General features: G+C 37.2%; 3 protein-coding genes across 3 annotated transcripts; 2 read left to right on the forward strand and 1 right to left on the reverse strand.

Moving 5' to 3' along the window:
* Positions 1-2272: 2272 nt before the first annotated feature.
* On the reverse strand, positions 2273-2804 carry LOC118480313 (LOB domain-containing protein 24-like). Its single transcript, XM_035975095.1, has 2 exons — positions 2634-2804; positions 2273-2557 (listed from the first exon to the last, which is right to left on the reverse strand). Exons 1-2 carry the CDS (start codon positions 2784-2786, stop codon positions 2273-2275), a joined length of 438 nt encoding a protein of 145 aa, XP_035830988.1. The 5' UTR covers positions 2787-2804.
* A 1203-nt stretch (positions 2805-4007) lies between these two features.
* Positions 4008-6100, forward strand: LOC118480510 (pectinesterase 2-like). Its single transcript, XM_035975430.1, has 2 exons — positions 4008-4874; positions 5236-6100. The coding sequence occupies exons 1-2, from the start codon at positions 4013-4015 to the stop codon at positions 5925-5927; spliced, it is 1554 nt and encodes a 517-aa protein (XP_035831323.1). The 5' UTR covers positions 4008-4012; the 3' UTR covers positions 5928-6100.
* A 2204-nt stretch (positions 6101-8304) lies between these two features.
* Positions 8305-10440, forward strand: LOC118480314 (pectinesterase-like). Its single transcript, XM_035975096.1, has 2 exons — positions 8305-8998; positions 9734-10440. The coding sequence occupies exons 1-2, from the start codon at positions 8305-8307 to the stop codon at positions 10438-10440; spliced, it is 1401 nt and encodes a 466-aa protein (XP_035830989.1).
* The last annotated feature ends 7440 nt before the right edge of the window (positions 10441-17880 follow it).

Genomic DNA, 17880 nt, shown 5'->3' on the forward strand with positions numbered 1-17880 from the left:
TCGTCAAAAATCGAGGGAGAATAGGGTTGGTGTGGTGAATTTAAGATGAACAGGGTGGGGGTGTTTCACCGGAGAAACCCGTCGACGGATCAGCTGGAAATACGGCCGGAGCCGGGCTCGTGACTGCCGTAGAGACAGATGGAAACAGGGGTGTGTTATAGGGAGGAAGAGGGTGCTTGTCGAAGTTAAAGGGGTGTGCGACGGCTTGCCGGAATACGGCCAGTGCCGGAGAAGCTCATCAGAGAGAGTGGGGTGTCTGGTTTGTGTGTGTGCGGCTGGTCTGTTGCCTGCTTTAGGATTACAAAATGAATTTATAGTAGGTGATGAAGATGATGATAGTGATGAAGATGCAGTGGGTTTGTTAATAAGGAAGGATATTTTGGTCATTTAATATGGACTTAACTGAGAAATTTAACTAATGTTAGAGCTGGGGACCAACCGAGTGCATTTTTGACAAGTTTTGGGACCACGCGTGTAATTAGTAAACCACTAGGACCAAGTCTGCAATTTTTGAAAACCACAGGAACCAACCAAGCATTTAACTCTAATTAATTTTATACGAGTTTGATTTACATATATGAGTTGTGATATATGAATCTATCTACACTCCGCGAGTATATGGGCAAGAATTGGCAATTTGGTGTTTGTTAACTTAAGGGTAGTGTTTTTTGGGTTGGTCGAGCTGATTTAAAAGTTGTTTCGGGTAAAATGACTAAACATGAGAAAACGTGCCTTGATAACCAACACGTGTTCAACTCATTCGCTTTTGATATTTTTGGTTTTCTTCCACCAAAGGTTGTGGACTTACTCAGTCGAGTTTAAAAGCTCATGCATAGCAATGTTATGACCCTAAGATCTATGAATGTAGTTTTTATAAAACCTAGTTTTGCTATTAAAAAAGGTAGTGGCGTAGCTTGTTGTACGTTTACCTTCTATTTCGATGTAACATTTTATAAGGCTAAGGTAATAAGAGGAGATTTAAAATAACATGCTTTAAGACACTTAATTTTAATTTTATATTTTTTAACGACAAACTTCTTTTTAATCCCTGTCGTCCGTCGTACTTGAACCCAAGACCTTCCCTTTCCAAACCCGTGTATATTAAAGAATTTAGATAAAGAGTGGTCGTTAGATTTTTATCAATAATCCTATTTGTTTAAAGACATGCATGGATCATCTTCTTTCATAGAGAATGTTGTTCGGTTTGGTGTACACCTGTTATATATTCTGGCTTCGACTAAATAACGATATCCTCCAAATATTTTAATGACTTTCTAAAAAATAGACACATTTGAACGCAATGTTAAGGCCGTTATGCTTAAAAAACTCATTATCTTAACTCATAATTAATTTATAATTAAAATCATTCTATATTATTTTATATTTATTTATATTCATTTTAATAAAATTTTGTTATTTATTTGATCGTTTAATCATATTAAAAATCCACTTATTTACAACATAGTAATACAGTCAAACCTTTTTTTATCTATAATGCAACATCTAATTACTAATTAGGTTTTAATTATCATAATCTAATACATGACTATACAATCTCGAAGACGGCCCTGCTAATTAGGTTTGTTAACATGAGTCGAGTTTGTGAGCTTCCCCACATGTTTACTTGAAATATCGAATTTTTTTAGATATTCAATCCTCTACAAATCTTCATTAAAACAGAGACGATTACAGACTAATGACAAGTAGACGGACAACAAGCTGTGCCGCTACCCTTTTCTGAATAGCAAACCCTACCCTTTCTGAATATCGAATACCGAAGGATAAATCTAAGAGTATTAAATACTTTCAAAATTTTTACCTTAAAAATAGTTTTGTTATATTTAAGATAAGATATATATTTTATCATGTTCCAAGGTTTGTAAACACATGTGTGAGTGGTTTTAGAAAATCATATCAACGTATCACCTAATATCATATTCCTCAATCAATGTATAGTTAATTTCATACCGGTCCAATACTTTAATTCCTCCTAATATTTTGGGTTTTGGTTTATTTCATCGGCATCAAATTTTTCTACCCTCATTAGACCACACAAACATGCGACACATTGTATAGAAAAAAAACACTACAAAATACATGAACGTGTACCACACACACTACATGATTTAAAACCAAAGAACACACATAAGGATATCCAAACGAAGTTAGATTGAAGTAAAAAAAAATAAAATAAAATCCAAACTAGCCACGAAACCAACAAAGACATGTTTATTATCGATTATATTCTAAACCTTAAAACATTCAACCACATCTAGTAAAACCAAGTATTTAAAGGGTCAACTAGGCCATGATCGACGACACCATTTGGTTGAACCAATGGCTCAGAATGGCTCAGTGTAGGTTCGGCTGCTGCTAAGTTAGCATCAAGAAACGAAAGTTCGGCTAGAGCTTTTGCTAGTTGGCTTTGTGCTATTTGGATTTGTTGATGCAATGATGATATTATTCCAACACAACCGTACACAGGATCTTGTGTTCTACATTTGGCTTCATAGTACAACGAATCTACAGCATCAGCCCGTAGGTGCACAGGCATTTCCTACATAAAAAACACGCGTAAACAATAAGATCATTTTCAAAAAATAACCATCAAATTGAATACATTCATGATTTACCTCAAGCATTTTGCCAATGTTGCTAGCACCATAGAATCTACGAACACAAGTGAACTTTTGTGGATCATTATTTGGAAAATATGGTGCAAAAATGCAATCTGGAGGACATCTTCGTCTAAAATACTTGCATACCGCGCATCGGGTGGAAGTCATCTTATCTAGCTTGTGAAATCTATTCATTAAGATCTTGACAAATCAAAAATTGTCGAGATCTTGAAGCAATCCAATGAAAGATATGGTTTTCTGAACTTTTTATATTGAAATTTGTATTAAGATTGGAATAGTAACGGCTAAATTTTTAAATTTTGGTTGTAAAATGGAAAGTTACATAAACCAATTTGGTAAGAACATAATGCAATTGACTAATTTAGTTTGTAACGGCTATATTTTTTTCATCAAGTTTGAAATCATTACCAAATGGTGAACATAAAGAAAGTAATTTTATGATTACGAAAACAGGTTTCTCATTTCTCATATTTTGAGTTTCGGATATTTTCATCAAGGTTAGGTTTTTCTACTATTACTAGACCACACAAACTTGCCACACCAAATAAAATTTGTTCTTAAAAATTACAAGTTTGTGCTCATTATTAAATAGTGAGATGTGACTCCTAATTAGAAAATAAAATTTTGTTATACGTAGATGTTAGTTTGGTGTACATTCAAGGGCGTAGTTTTGTGAGGGCGAGAGGGGGCAGTCGACCCCCCGAACTTTTCGCTCAGTAGTGAAGAGTAGGTAGTTTTGGTATACAATTTTTCGGGTATGTATGTTTTTGACCCCCCGGTTTTATAGAAATTTTTGGTATATACGTTTTCGACCCCCGGGTCGGAAATATCAAACTTCGCCACTGTGTACATTTACACTAAATCTTTTATTAAAAGCATTTTAAGACATATTTATGTTAAACACATTCGTATATGTTTATTTAATTAAAAGTAAATTTGACATTTTGATGAGAATTTTGTCCAAAACTCATAAAGTATAAAAGTTTTTTAAGTTGGTTAATTAGTATTTACTTTGATTACGAAAGAATTTCAAATAGGATATTCACACTATATTTCGATTATCTGAATATTTTAGGTACTTATTTTACATTATCCCTAGGTTTACTAATCTTTTCTTAGCTAATTATTGTATATTTGTAACAATACACGTTGAAAACATATAAACAATTAAACACCACCAAGAAACAGATTGGTTTATACTTTATAAAAGAATCTTTCTTCTAACAACGACATCCAGTTTTTGAATTGGTGACAATTTCAAATGTCAACTTTGTCACAAAGAACATATTATTGGACATTGCAACCTTATAAATAGTCTCACCTTATACCCTAAATGTCACAAACACACCACCAACACACAAACTAATAACAACATGGCTATGAATTCCCCATTGTTCATACTCTTGATCACCATCTTCATTTCAGCATTAGTTTCCTCAGCCTTACCTAACGACGCGAATTGGTGGTGCGAAAAAACGCCTAACCCCGAGCCATGCAAGCATTTCATGAGCCACAAGTCGCACAAATTCGGTCACATTATGGGAAAATCTGATTTTCGAAAGGCGGCTTTGGAACTAGCCATGGAAAGGGCACTTAACGCCGAAAGCCACACCAAATGGCTCGGTCAAAAGTGTCGTAACGAGCGTGAAAGGGCTGCATGGGCTGATTGTTTGAAGCTATATGAAAGCACAATTTTGCAACTAAACCAAACCCTAGACCCAACCACCAAGTGCACCACTTTCGATGCGCAAACGTGGCTTAGTACCGCGTTGACTAACCTCGAGACTTGCCGGGCTGGGTTCGTGGAGGTTAATGCATCCGACTACATGTTGCCACTTATGAATAATAATGTGACTAAGCTTATTAGTAACACTTTGGCTATCAACAATGGTTCCAGGACGCCTGTAGAGAGTTATAAAGATGGGTTTCCAAAGTGGTTTAGGCCCGGCGATAGAAAGCTTTTGCAGACTTCAGCTCCTAGGGCGAATATTGTCGTGGCTCAGGATGGTTCGGGGAACTATAGGACGATTAAGGCCGCGATTGATGCCGCCGCAAAGAGAAGTGGGAGTGGGAGGTTTGTTATTTATATAAAGAGGGGGGTTTATAGGGAGAATATTGAAATTGGGAATAAAATGAAGAATATAATGCTTGTTGGTGATGGGATGAAGTACACCATCATCACCGGTAGCCGGAGTGTTGGAGGCGGCTCCACGACGTTTAACTCTGCCACCGTCAGTAAGTAACCGTTCTCTATATTTTTAAAAAATCGTATATAGTAAATCTCACCCGTATCAAATTATTTATACTATCCGGAAAGAGTGAGACAAGGGTAGACAGAGTGCTCCCAGTAAAATCTATGCTTCAAAAGTCATAAAAAGAACTTTGAACAAAGAAAAACCAAGTCATGGTTTTGGATGCCAATTTTCAACAATGCTTAAAGTTCTTTAAAATCTAGGAAGCTAAACAGATTTATATTTGTTGGTAGTTAAAAGTCTTCAAATTTCATAAAATAAAATATTAACTTATGAAAGACAATATGTGTGACTTTTAACAAGTTGATGATGTTTTAACACGTTTTGTTTCCATCTAACAACAGTTGTAACCGGGTCCGGATTCATTGCGCGCGGCATAACCTTCCGCAACACCGCGGGCCCACAAAACCACCAAGCCGTAGCTCTACGGTCCGGGTCCGACTTATCGGTCTTCTACCGTTGCGGTTTCGAAGGATACCAAGACACCCTCTACGTCCACTCGCAACGACAATTCTACAAAGAATGCTACATTTACGGCACCGTCGATTTCATCTTCGGCAACGCGGCCGTAGTTCTCCAAAACTGCATGATCTACGGAAGACGGCCCATGACTTCCCAAAAGATCACCATCACGGCCCAAGGCCGAACCGACTCGAACCAAAACACCGGGATCTCTATTCAGAATTCTCGGATCATGGCTGCATCCGACTTAAAACCGGTATTGGGCTCATTTAAAACCTTCTTGGGCCGGCCCTGGAAGCAATATTCTCGAACGGTTTTTTTGAAAAATTATATGGATAGTTTGGTGGACCCGGCTGGATGGTTAGAATGGGATGGGAACTTTGCTCTTAATACTTTGTATTATGGAGAATATAGGAACACTGGACCGGGTTCTTCGACTAGCCGGAGAGTCAAGTGGCGTGGGTATCGGGTTATCACTAGCTCAAACGAGGCTTCGAGGTTTACCGTTGCGAATTTCATCGCGGGCCAGTCGTGGTTGCCGAACACCAGGGTGCCATTTCATGCTGGACTTTAAGTTCTAATTGAACTTTTGTTGGATAATTTGTGTATTCCTTTTGACTGTTTGTTTTTTTTTTTTTTTGGTATATTTGTTGATACTTGTTTTCTTGTTACAATTTCTTTCATTCATGTAATAAGAGTTTACTCAGAATTTCTGGTTAATTATAATAAATCTCTGATTTATTTATTTATTTTTTATAAAATTACCAACCATTACTTGTATGATCTATAACTATGTTCCTTATACTTAACACATGCAAATTTAGATTGTGATGTTACAATTCTCATATTCAACAAGGAAATACCATAAAAATAAGAAAATAAGGAAATTCAAGTCTTAAATGATGAAAATAATGAACTTTATGTGATTATTAGGTCTTTGTTCTAGCGGTACTAATTTTGCGATGATCTAAAGGCTTTGGATTCAAGTATGATACAAAGGTAATTCATAATTGACACACTTGTACTTGAACAAGCCAGATAAAGTGAGTTGTAACTGGCTGAATCTAAAACGTGTATGAATTTTTATTATGTAGGAGTAACGAGATATGTAAAATATGGATGAATAGTGGAAAATGACATAACGATATACACTTGTACTTGTAAGCTATCTGCGTTTTAAAAATTTAATTAAAAGTTTGCCGTTCAAAATTTTTTTTTAATTAAATATATAAACGTAACATTCCTAGTCAAAATAAATGTATTTCTATTGAGTGTTGTATTAACTAAAGTATTGTGTTTTCTAAGAATTTTGATCTTTAGATATTACACTTATTCTAGAATATGAAGTATTTTAATTCTACTCTAATGTATTGAAATCTATAACTATGAATAAGTTTTAGATTATTAATTAAATAATTAATGTCTGTTGATAGATAAAGTGGTAAAGATAATAAGTTTGACTTAGAAATAACGTTTAAATCAAGACATTTTTAAGTAGTAAATCAATACATTAGTTATGAATCTCATTTTTTAAGGAAAAATAGTAAATCAATACGTTAGTTTATGAATCTCACTTTTTAAGGAAAAAAATAGTAAATCAATACGTTAGTTTATAAATCTCATTTTTTAAAGAAAAATAGTAAATCAATACGTTAGTTTATGAATCTCACTTTTTAAGGAATAATTACAAGATTAGTCATCTTTGATCAGAATTTTTCCAAAACGGACATTGAATTTCGTGTTTACTAAAATACTAAATGGCTGTTTGGCAACTTCTGAATAATTAAGTACTAAACCAGTAAGAGTTCTGAATCAGTAAGTGCAGAACCACTAGTAAGAGGTCTGTACCATTCAGAGCCAGTATAATAATAATGCTTAACCATTCAGAGTTAAATGTCTGGTCAATTCAGATTATAGGTCTTAGTCATCCAGTATAATGTTTAACCATTGATTCAGACAATGGCTCGCAAAAAAAAAAAAAAAAAAGAAACCAAGCTGAACTATTAAGTACTGAACCAGTAAGTAAGATGTCTGAACCATTAAGAGTCCCATTAAGAGCTAAACAAACAGCTCCTAAAACCGCTTGCTGAGCCGGCAAAATTCACCAAAAGAAGAGGCTTAGCCGACACTTTTCACCAAACGTATAGGCTTAGCCAACACTTTCTATCATAAAATGAAGGCTAAATCCTAGCTGTATCAGTTGATGAAGTTGATGTAGCGGCTTCTGACCGCAAAAAATGAGGGATGATCACTTTGGTTAAGCCTACAACTCCGTGTCTATTTTAGAAAAATTTTGGTCAAATTCGACTATTTTCATAATTTTCGAGATACAAACTCTTACCAATATATAAACCATTGGGTGTCAGCCCAATGGCCACCAGCCCGCATTCTAACCCGGAGGTGGTGGGTTCGAGTCTTGCTCGTTCCCAATGCCCCTACGGTAGCGGATTTACCCCCAGACTCAGGCTTGCTGGGTGGCGGTCTGCGAGGTGGGATCACCTCGGCGGTTGGGAGGACCGTGGAATATCCCCCCCCCCCCCCCAACTCTTACCAATATATGCAATTTTTTTAGTTCCTACTTCTTTTGTAATAAAGCATGTAACTGTTGGGACACAAGCCATGCAATTAACTTATTACTTAGTTTGATTGATTTCGCATTATCTTCGAACTATGAATATCATGATATAAATATAGATTATAACATGAAGTTTTATCACCATTTTACATTACTTACAAATTAATAGCATTTCACTATGAAAGTTACTCTTTTCCTTTGCTTCATTTCACTCCTCCTTTCTTTTTCATCAAAACCAACCACTGTCACCGCCGCTGCTGCCGTCGGCACCATAACCTGGTGGTGCCACCAAACCCCACACTACGAAACATGCAACCACTACGTCGCAATACGCAACACCACCGACGCCACCATATCGCCAAAACAATTCCTAGACATGACCATACAATTAGCCATTGATGAAGCACGTGTGGCTTATAACAAAATTCATGTGATCGAGTCCACGTATCCAAATGTCCCGGGTAAAAGCTTGTGGGGTAGTTGCGTTGACTACTTAGACCGGACCGCGTTCACACTTAACATGGTCCTAGACCCTGACCATGACCTCCAACCCACCCCACTAGACGTCCAAACATGGCTTAGCGCGGGTTTAACCTACATAACCGTTTGTCACAAAGGGTTCGAGTTGATTAACATGACCAACACCATGTTACCCGTAATAACTACCAGTTTGACCGAACTAATAGTCAACTCTTTAGCTATTAGTGTTACTATTCCTTCTAGTAATACTAATGGGCTTGTTAATGTGAATTTTAGCGACGAATACAAGCTTGCTGATTTGGCAAACGAAAAGCCCGACGCTGTGGTGGCTCAAGATGGTTCGGGTGACTTTACATCCATTCAAAAAGCGGTTGATTATGCGATGATTCAACGCATGCCCAGAAAGAGGTTTGTGATTTACGTGAAAGCTGGTATTTATAATGAATACGTGGAGATACCAGCGACAGTTAAGTATATCACGATGTATGGTGACGGAATAAATAAGACGATCATAACCGGTAACCGACATTGTGGTGGTGACATGCTCATGACCTCTAAGGCTGGTGACTTGAAGGGATCGGCAACTTTTAGTGAGTTCATGTCTACACATTTTGTTTTGTTCATTGCTAGAATAATGGGCATTTTCCGACAAATTTTCGACAAAAACGATTTTATCATAAAAGGGCCGTGGGAAACAGTTTCCTACGCATTTCCCACGAAATTATTTTCCTACTATTTACCTTTTTTCTAGTAGTGATTAGACTATAAATACTAAACTTATTTTATTTGGATTATTTTCCATTTTCCTATGTCAATTTTCGTTGGTAATTCGTAGGAAATACTTATTTCCAACGAATTTATGACGAAAATGCTTTCAACGAAAAAAGAGTCGGTAAAACAATTTCTAATCGCCAATGAGCTGGTGGTGGAGTGGTAAGGGGGAGATCTGGTGTTCTAAGTGACCCAGGTCCGATTCCTGCCCCCACTATTTAGTTTCGGTGGCACCTGGTGATGATGGAATACTAGGCGAGTAGGAGGCGATTGCTAGTTTGATCCTTGAACTGAACGGGTTTTACCTCACCGCATTGTCGTGCGTTCGGGCTAGTCTTCACGGGCTTCGGCCCAAGGTAAGAGTTTTCACCAATTCGGAGGCGGGTGTATCCCGATGTGGTGAATTTCGCCAGTAGCTCATTTGGAGGATTCGTTGGCCGTTAAAAAAATTCTGACCAATTTATACGCATTTCCTACGAACTTATTTTCTTTTTTTTTTTTCTATTAGTGATTAGACTATAAACACCTAACTTATAGTGTTTGGATCAATGCAGAAGTCTGGAGCCGCAAATTTATCGCCCGGGGCATCACATTCCAGAACACCGCGGGGCCACAAGGAGGGCAAGCCCTTGCGGTCCTATCCTCTTCCGACCAATCAGCATTTTACCGCTGCAGCTTTGAAGGATACCAAGACACACTTCTTACTATGGCCTATACGCAATTCTATAAAGAATGCCAAATCTTTGGAACCGTAGATTTCATTTTTGGTGGCGCGAGAGCGGTTTTCCAAGATTGCGATATCTTTTTTCGAAAACCATTACCAGGAGGCGGGTTAGTAGTAACGGCTCATGGAAGAAACAATGATTACGAACCTACTGGGTATTCATTTCAAGGGTGTAAGGTAACCGCCTCACCCGAGCTTAATCCAAGTGAGTATGCAAAAGCATTTCTAGGAAGGCCATGGTTTGGGCTGAGTCGAACCGTTTATATGGAATCTTTTCTTGACGGGTTGGTGGACCCACAAGGGTGGCTTGATAGTTGGGGTCACAAGGATACTGCTTATTGTGGAGAGTACAAGAATTATGGGCCAGGTTCTTCTACTAATAATAGGGTCACTTGGCCCCATTACCATGCCATAACAGATCCAAAGATAGCCGAGTTTTTCACGGTGGCCCATTTCATTTCGGGCTATAATTGGCTTCCTGAAACCGGCGTGCCTTTTACACCAGGGTTTGAAAACCGTCCCGTTCTACTAAATTGAGTACTGATCATGCTATAGGTGGGATTTTGCTGGGTACATTTACTAACAAAATAATATATAATGAACACTATATTCCTCATCTTGAGAGATCAAACATGACGAAAAATTGGGTCCAAGGCATAAATCTAGAATTCTAGATCAAAACTCAAATCAAAGAAGACTAGAGGATCATGGATTGTTTTTTTTTTTTTTTTTTTTTTTTTTTTTAATCATAGTCCCTATTATACGTGACTATATAATGAAATTATATAATGAAATATTATACAACCTATATCACTAATCAACTTGTGATACCCTTTCTTAATTTATGCATTAAACATACAATGTTTTGCTATCAACGTGTTTGACCTATTCCTCTTCCGCCTAAGTTCTATTTCGTGCCGTTTGTGATAAAGCATAGCTTAAATACACCCATTTTCACGTAAATGTGGTTGAATTTACCCCAATTTTTTTGTTTATTTTAAAAGCTAAAAGGTGATGATTTTAAACAAGGTGAATCTCATTTTAATGGAAAGATATCATCTTTTTGCTTCAAGTTGTGAAACGTTCCAATACAAGCGTAAATCACTTGTTTGTGGCGGTTCTTCTAATAGGATCTAAAGAAGAACTTAGCCATTCTCACGAGCCTAGACGTAGTATGTTGTTTGTCCTTTTTGAGCATTTGTAACAACCCTTGTGTCATCTTATCTTCGGGTTATTTAGTCCCTAACGCACCGTATGCCAGCCAGGTATGATGTTTGCTAATCGCGTTATTTTGAAAATTTTAGGGGTTATGTTCATGTATTTGGGCTTACCTCTATCCCCCCCCCCACACACACACACAAAATCAAGAATTCCACTGCTCTCACCGACGTTGTCAACTGCCTTCTCTTCACATGTCCAAACCATCGCAATCTCCCCTCCTGTATTGTATCTTATCTGATATACTAACCACTCCGAACCTTTCCCTTAGAACCTCATTTCTTATTCGATCTAACCTTGTATACCCGCACATCCATCTCAACATCCTCATCTCTGCTACTTCCATCTTGCGTGTCTGTGTCTTCTTGATGGCCCAAGAGTCCGCTTCATACAACATAGCAGGTCTAACTACAACCCTATAAAATTTCCTCTTTAATTTAGTTGGAAACCTCTTGTCATACTATACCCTAGTGGTTGCTCTCCACCTATACCATCTAGCATGGATGCGATGCACTACATCACTAACTATGTCCATGTTCCTTTGTACAAACGATCCTAAATATTTAAACTTAGTTGCCTGTGGAACCCCTTAACCATGAATGGTGATCAGAGTATCGCCGTCGTCACTTACATCACTGAAATCACAATAAAGATACCTAGTCTTAGAGTGACTAGTCCTGTCAAAAACATGGATGTACACAAGAACACATAAAAAGCGACAAGGACGATGACGAAAACTTTTATTAAGTAATTATACCCAAACCAAAAAAGACCACCAAACCCTAGAAGAACTTACACATGTGAGTTCTTCAACAATACAAAACGATTAACTGATCTATTTGATCAATAGATTTAAAGTACAAAGAGATAGACTAATTGAAAAACCTCAATACAATTTGTGATCAAACTTTTGGGTTACAGTCGACGAAGATGAGATGCAACGACCCTTCTGAAAACAAGACGTGTGCACTTCTTTTATATACCAGCAGCTCCGCACACCCTAAAGACCACGAACAAATCCAGCCAAACAATCTGCAGTCCATCCTTTTTAACCAGCCCATTATTCAGCCCATTTCTTTTATCCACAGCACATGACCAGTCCACATATATGGACCCTCATGTTTAGCGATCTCATATACAATATCAAAAACAACAATAAATTGTAAAATATAAAACTGAAATATTATATTAAGATATTATTTTTAACACCCCCTCAGTTTTATATTTAAACTTGTAAAATCAATATATGAATCCCTGTTGTTCTTATATCCATAAGAATTCCCATACGATCAGAATCGACCTAAAAAAACTTTAACATCCCATGAACATGTTAGGAACGATGAAAATAAACAAAGACCAAAAAAATAGGCAAACATAATGGGGTCATTTTTCCTGGACCCCAGAAGATGACATCCCACAACAGAAACTCCATTCTCCCAAACTGTACCTGACCAGTTTACAATCATTCATACAGATAACAAGAATGTGAAAGCACCGGATCGATGACGAACATCAAACATTGCACTTGATTCAAGACATGAAGAAAAAAATATGAAGAACAAGATAGAAATATGTAGAAGATGAATCTCTTTATTGATGAATCAGTCATCACAGATTACACAAACCAAAGGAGTATACATCATCTACAAGCTGGTTTAGATCACAAAGATCTAAACCCTAGCTTTCTCTCACTAACACATAGTCTCTCTCTCTAGAATTCACACCAGGAGGATGAATGAGTGGGAGAGGTGCACAAAGCTTCAAGAGTTGCCCTAATCTACACAATACACACATATATATAGGCTAGGGACCAAACCTCGGACAAACCAATTCTACACCAAAAACTCTAACTTTTGCCCTAAACATAAAACTCAGACAAAAGTTCTCCTAAAACTTGGACAATTGTCCAAGGATAAACCTTGGACTAACTTTCAAGACATGTACAATAAAGACCCTAACAATTGGAAGGCATGCACTTTTCACCCAAAGTGCATTAACAACTCCCCCTTGATCAATGCATGGTCTTCATGTGGTCTTGAATTCTTTGTTATGGTTGACTTTAACTTGGACTTCTGCTTTGGTTGACCAGAACTGATAAGCGACAGTTACCTGGCAGGAACTGCACTTACAAAGAATAGTCTTAAAATGGCCAACCCAAAGAATATCATTTCAACACCTCTATTCAAACAATAAAGGAATGAATTGTGAATATATGAAACAAACCATAAAGACACAACATGCTCGCTAAATAAAAAACATAAATTTCAACACAACGATTTAGAGCTTAGCCAATCTCTCTTAAAACTCTTTTGTAACTTGTAATAAAACATTAATTCCCAATCACTAGTAAACAATTTCTAAACATATGCAAGAGCTGATAATACAAACCAATTATGATTGTAGAATTTAGGCTTGAACAAATGCGATCACATAGACTAGTGGCACAGATATGTCATCAATGACATGACAATTTAGCAGCCCCTTGACCACTTAAGACTAGCGAAAGTTAGAACAGAAGTAACTACTTCTCAACATAATATTCTTCTCAATTATAACTCAACTAACATAGACTTGTACCAGTAGTCAACAATCAACTCTCAAAGAAACAAGAATGACTCTCTAAAAACACTCCAGTTCACAAATTAAATCATCAACATCAACATGATGACATGTACAAACTACGCTAAATCTAACGGATTTAGTACACACAACAACCCTAGATCTAAAAGCGTACCAACAAAGCTATTGAGATGAAACCCTAGAGAGAACATTTGCAAGCAATAAAAAAAACCATGGTTTACACCATCTGATATATCTATATCAATTACTAAAAAACTTTTTATAAAAAATTTTTAGCCCATGGACTTTAAATCCATTATTTGAAAAAAAAATATAAACCCAAATGACATGAGACATATTTTTTTCATAACTACTCCCATATACCTGTAAGAAAACAATCAAGACAAACAACCTCTAACTAAATTGAATCACGCGATTCAACAACAATATCAAGACATGTCTGATAAAACAAAAGACACACGGCTTTTATAACCTCAAAACATTGCCCAAAATAACATTTATGCCAAAACTTATAAAGAAGTTAAAACTGATTTAACATGATAAAAAACTTTTACAACTTTTGAATTACAAGATTCAAAACCAAATCTGATAAAACTAAGAATTAAACAATTCTTTATCAGACTACAAACTTACAGCCAAAACAACTTCTGGTTACTAGGATAACAAAATTACACGATTTTGAAATCGGAATACGCTTCTCACATAGAAGAAAATATACAAAGCTGTCAAAACAATCAAGAACAATCTTGACAATACAACTGGTTAGAAAACAGAACATACGGGTCAAACAAACCATCATGATATGGGTCAAACAAATCACATGATACGATTTGAGAAACAAAACCCATCAAGACACGGTCAAAGCCCAAACACATTTTTACCATTGTTCAAGACAAATTGAATTACACAATCCAAGAGAAAGACTTGAGAACAATGATAAAACATGAAAATGTTACTATTAGCAACGTTGATCAAGAACATATGTTAAGACAAAAACATATCATCAAATCCTTTCTTTATTTTCCATTTTGACAAACCTTGAAAACTTTTGACAAATCTAACAAGACTAAAGATATGCAATTAACTTTGTATTATTAAACTAAATTTATAATCTTTCTTTTGAACAGAACATGGAAAGTAAATAGATGAACACACAAAACAACGCCAAGCTACCGTAAGCTTTGCCTGGAATTACATGAGGCGTCTGGAAGCTACCGTAAGTTACGGTAGCTACCGTAACTAACGGTAGCAGATAAATCGATACGGTAGTTTTCTACTGCCTTACGACAGACCAGTGATGCCCAGTGGCTACCGTAAGTTACGGTAGTGCCCAGTCACTTTTGTTGAATTTTGCATATCTTAGTTAATCGAATCCGTTTTTGAGCATAGTTTCGATTATGCCAATTTCTAAGGACTATAATACTAATGTTTGTCAAAATTTCCAGCTTTTAGGTAATGCAAGCACGTGGATGATGAACAAGTCAATGCTTCCGAACCGAACACATTCAAGATCTAGTTCCGCAACTTTTTGTTATTATTAGTTATTAGTAAGACTTATGTAAAAGAAGGAAGACTTATGTATCCTAATGTTGTCCTTAAACAATTGTTAAACTCGTAAGTATTAAGCTATCGGTATTGTAAATATTTTGGGTTTGACGTTTATAAGGATTAGTCTTATCTTGTCCATAAAAATTTTCTATTTATAAAAGTAGAGTGTTACAAGTTGGTAATCAGAGCTAAGGTTAAAGATAAATGTGTTCGGTTCAAGGCTTGATCAACATCCGGTAAGAATTTATTTGAAGCAAATTTTAAATTAAAAGATTAGAAGGAATAGTGATTTATTGTGTATGGGAGGAGTATAGTAATATACTCGAACCCGGGAAGTACACTTAGTATAAACGGTTAAGGAAAAGTTGTATACTTGCTCGAATAGTGAGTATGAATTCTCATGTAAAGGCATGAGAGTGATTGAACAAATTATTTATCAAATTATTTTAACATTTCAGTAAGAAGATGTCGGGAGGTGCTAGTGACAATGTCCTACCCCTCACTACCGACGAGTTGAAAGAAAAGATTTCTGAGGAAGTCGGAAGGGCAATTGAAGCTAGACTACCAAGATTCATGGAAAGGATGCAAAACACATTACTTTCGACTATGGAGGAAAAGATGGGCCAAAGAAAAGAAAGGTTGTTCTTATAACAAGTTTATGGCGTGTAAACTCCCGATCTTCAACGGAGAGGTAGATCCAATTGCTTGTCAAAGGTGGATAAGCGATATTGAGGGTGTTTTTAAATGAACACATTGTGATGCAAGCGATTTCGTGGCTTATGAAACTGGCCAACCTAGAGGCCAAGCCAAGGATTGGTGGGACAACCTCAGAAATGGAAGGGGTATTGAAGCAACGAGGGCGATGACTTGGGAAGATTTTAAAACACCATTTCTCAAACATCATAGCCCCAAGGCGGTAATCAATAAGATAAAAGAAGAATTCATGCAATTGAGGCAAAAGAGTGAAACCGTTGATAAAATTACGGGGACATTTATGGATAAACTCAAGTTTTGTGATGAGTTGGTCAAAACCGAAGACCAGAAAATTTATTACTATCATACCATGCTTAGGGCCGAATATAGGGAGTTTATGACTCCCTCACATTACGAAAGCCTCACCGATATAATCAACGCGGCGCGGGAACGCGAGATTGAATTAAAAAGGCAAGTTGAAAGAGGTGAGAGAAGGGCATTGGATGAAAACTCGAGTCCCACAAAGAAGTCGAAGGTAGCTGAACCTTCGAAGAAAGGAAATGCGAAAGGAGGTTCTCCAAGTTGCAAAATATGTGGACGCGCTCATAAAGGCGAATGTTACTTTAAGAACAAACCTTGCGTTGCATGTGGCAAGACAACACATGGGGTTCAAACTGTCCAGACAAAGTGACGGTGTGCTATAAATGTTATCAGCCGGGTCATAAAAAGTCAGAATGTCCGGAACTGACGGGAAAGAAAGAGGGTATTGACTCCAAGAATGAAACCCCGAAGTCAAAGGCAAGATCGTTCCAAATCACTGCTGCTGAAGCAAAAATGGAACCTGACGTGGTTATAGGTATATTTACTGTAAATTCTGTTCTTGCACGTGTTCTGTTTGATACGGGTGTGAATAAGTCTTTTGTTTCTCATAGATTTATTCAAAACCCTTTGTTTACATTAACAAAATTACCTTTGCCAATGGAAGTAGAAGTAGGTAATAACAAAAGTTTTATTGTTTGTGATGTATGTCGGGAATGCAAATTGAATATCGATGGCGAGAAATACTCCATTGATTTAATACCCATGGTCATGGGTGAATTTCAAGTGGTAGTTGGAATGGATTGGCTGTCTCGCTACCACGCTAAGGTGATATGCTTACGTAAGGAGATACACTTAACGTCTCCGAGCGGAAAGCGTGTCATCATCTATGGGGAGAAGGCTTGTAATCCCATGATATGCTCTATGATAGAAGCCCGCAAGTTTATACTACACGGGTGTAAGGCATATTTAACTTATGTACGTGATGTGGAAAAAGAAACGCCAAGTATTGAAGACGTACCCGTGGTGCGTGAATTCGAAGACGTCTTTCCCGAGGATCTTCCGGGAATGCCGCCAGAGCGTGAAATTGAGTTCGGGATTGAACTGATTCCGGGTGCTAAACCAGTAGCTAAAGTGCCATACAGACTGGCACCTTCGGAATTGCAAGAATTAATGTCCGAGTTACAAGATTTACTTGATAAGGGATTCATCCGGCCTAGTGTATCTCCTTGGGGAGCGTCGGTGCTGTTTGTAAAGAAGAAAGACGGGAGCATGCGGATGTGTATTGATTACCGGGAGTTAAATAAACTCACGGTAAAGAATCGATACCCGCTCCCGAGGATCGACGACCTGTTCGATCAATTACAAGGCGCTAGCTGGTTTTCAAAAATCGATTTGAGATCGGGTTATCACCAATTGAGGGTAAATGAGGAAGATGTACCAAAGACGGCGTTCCGTACGTGATATGGACATTACGAATTCCTCGTGATGTCCTTCGGATTAACAAATGCACCCGCGGCTTTCATGGATCTCAAGAACCGGGTTTGCAAACCGATGCTTGATAGGTCGGTGATTGTTTTTATCGACGACATCCTTGTTTATTCAAGAAACGAGGCGGGT

The sequence above is a fragment of the Helianthus annuus genome, chromosome 7 (assembly GCF_002127325.2).
Source record: "Helianthus annuus cultivar XRQ/B chromosome 7, HanXRQr2.0-SUNRISE, whole genome shotgun sequence".
NCBI lineage: Eukaryota > Viridiplantae > Streptophyta > Magnoliopsida > Asterales > Asteraceae > Helianthus > Helianthus annuus.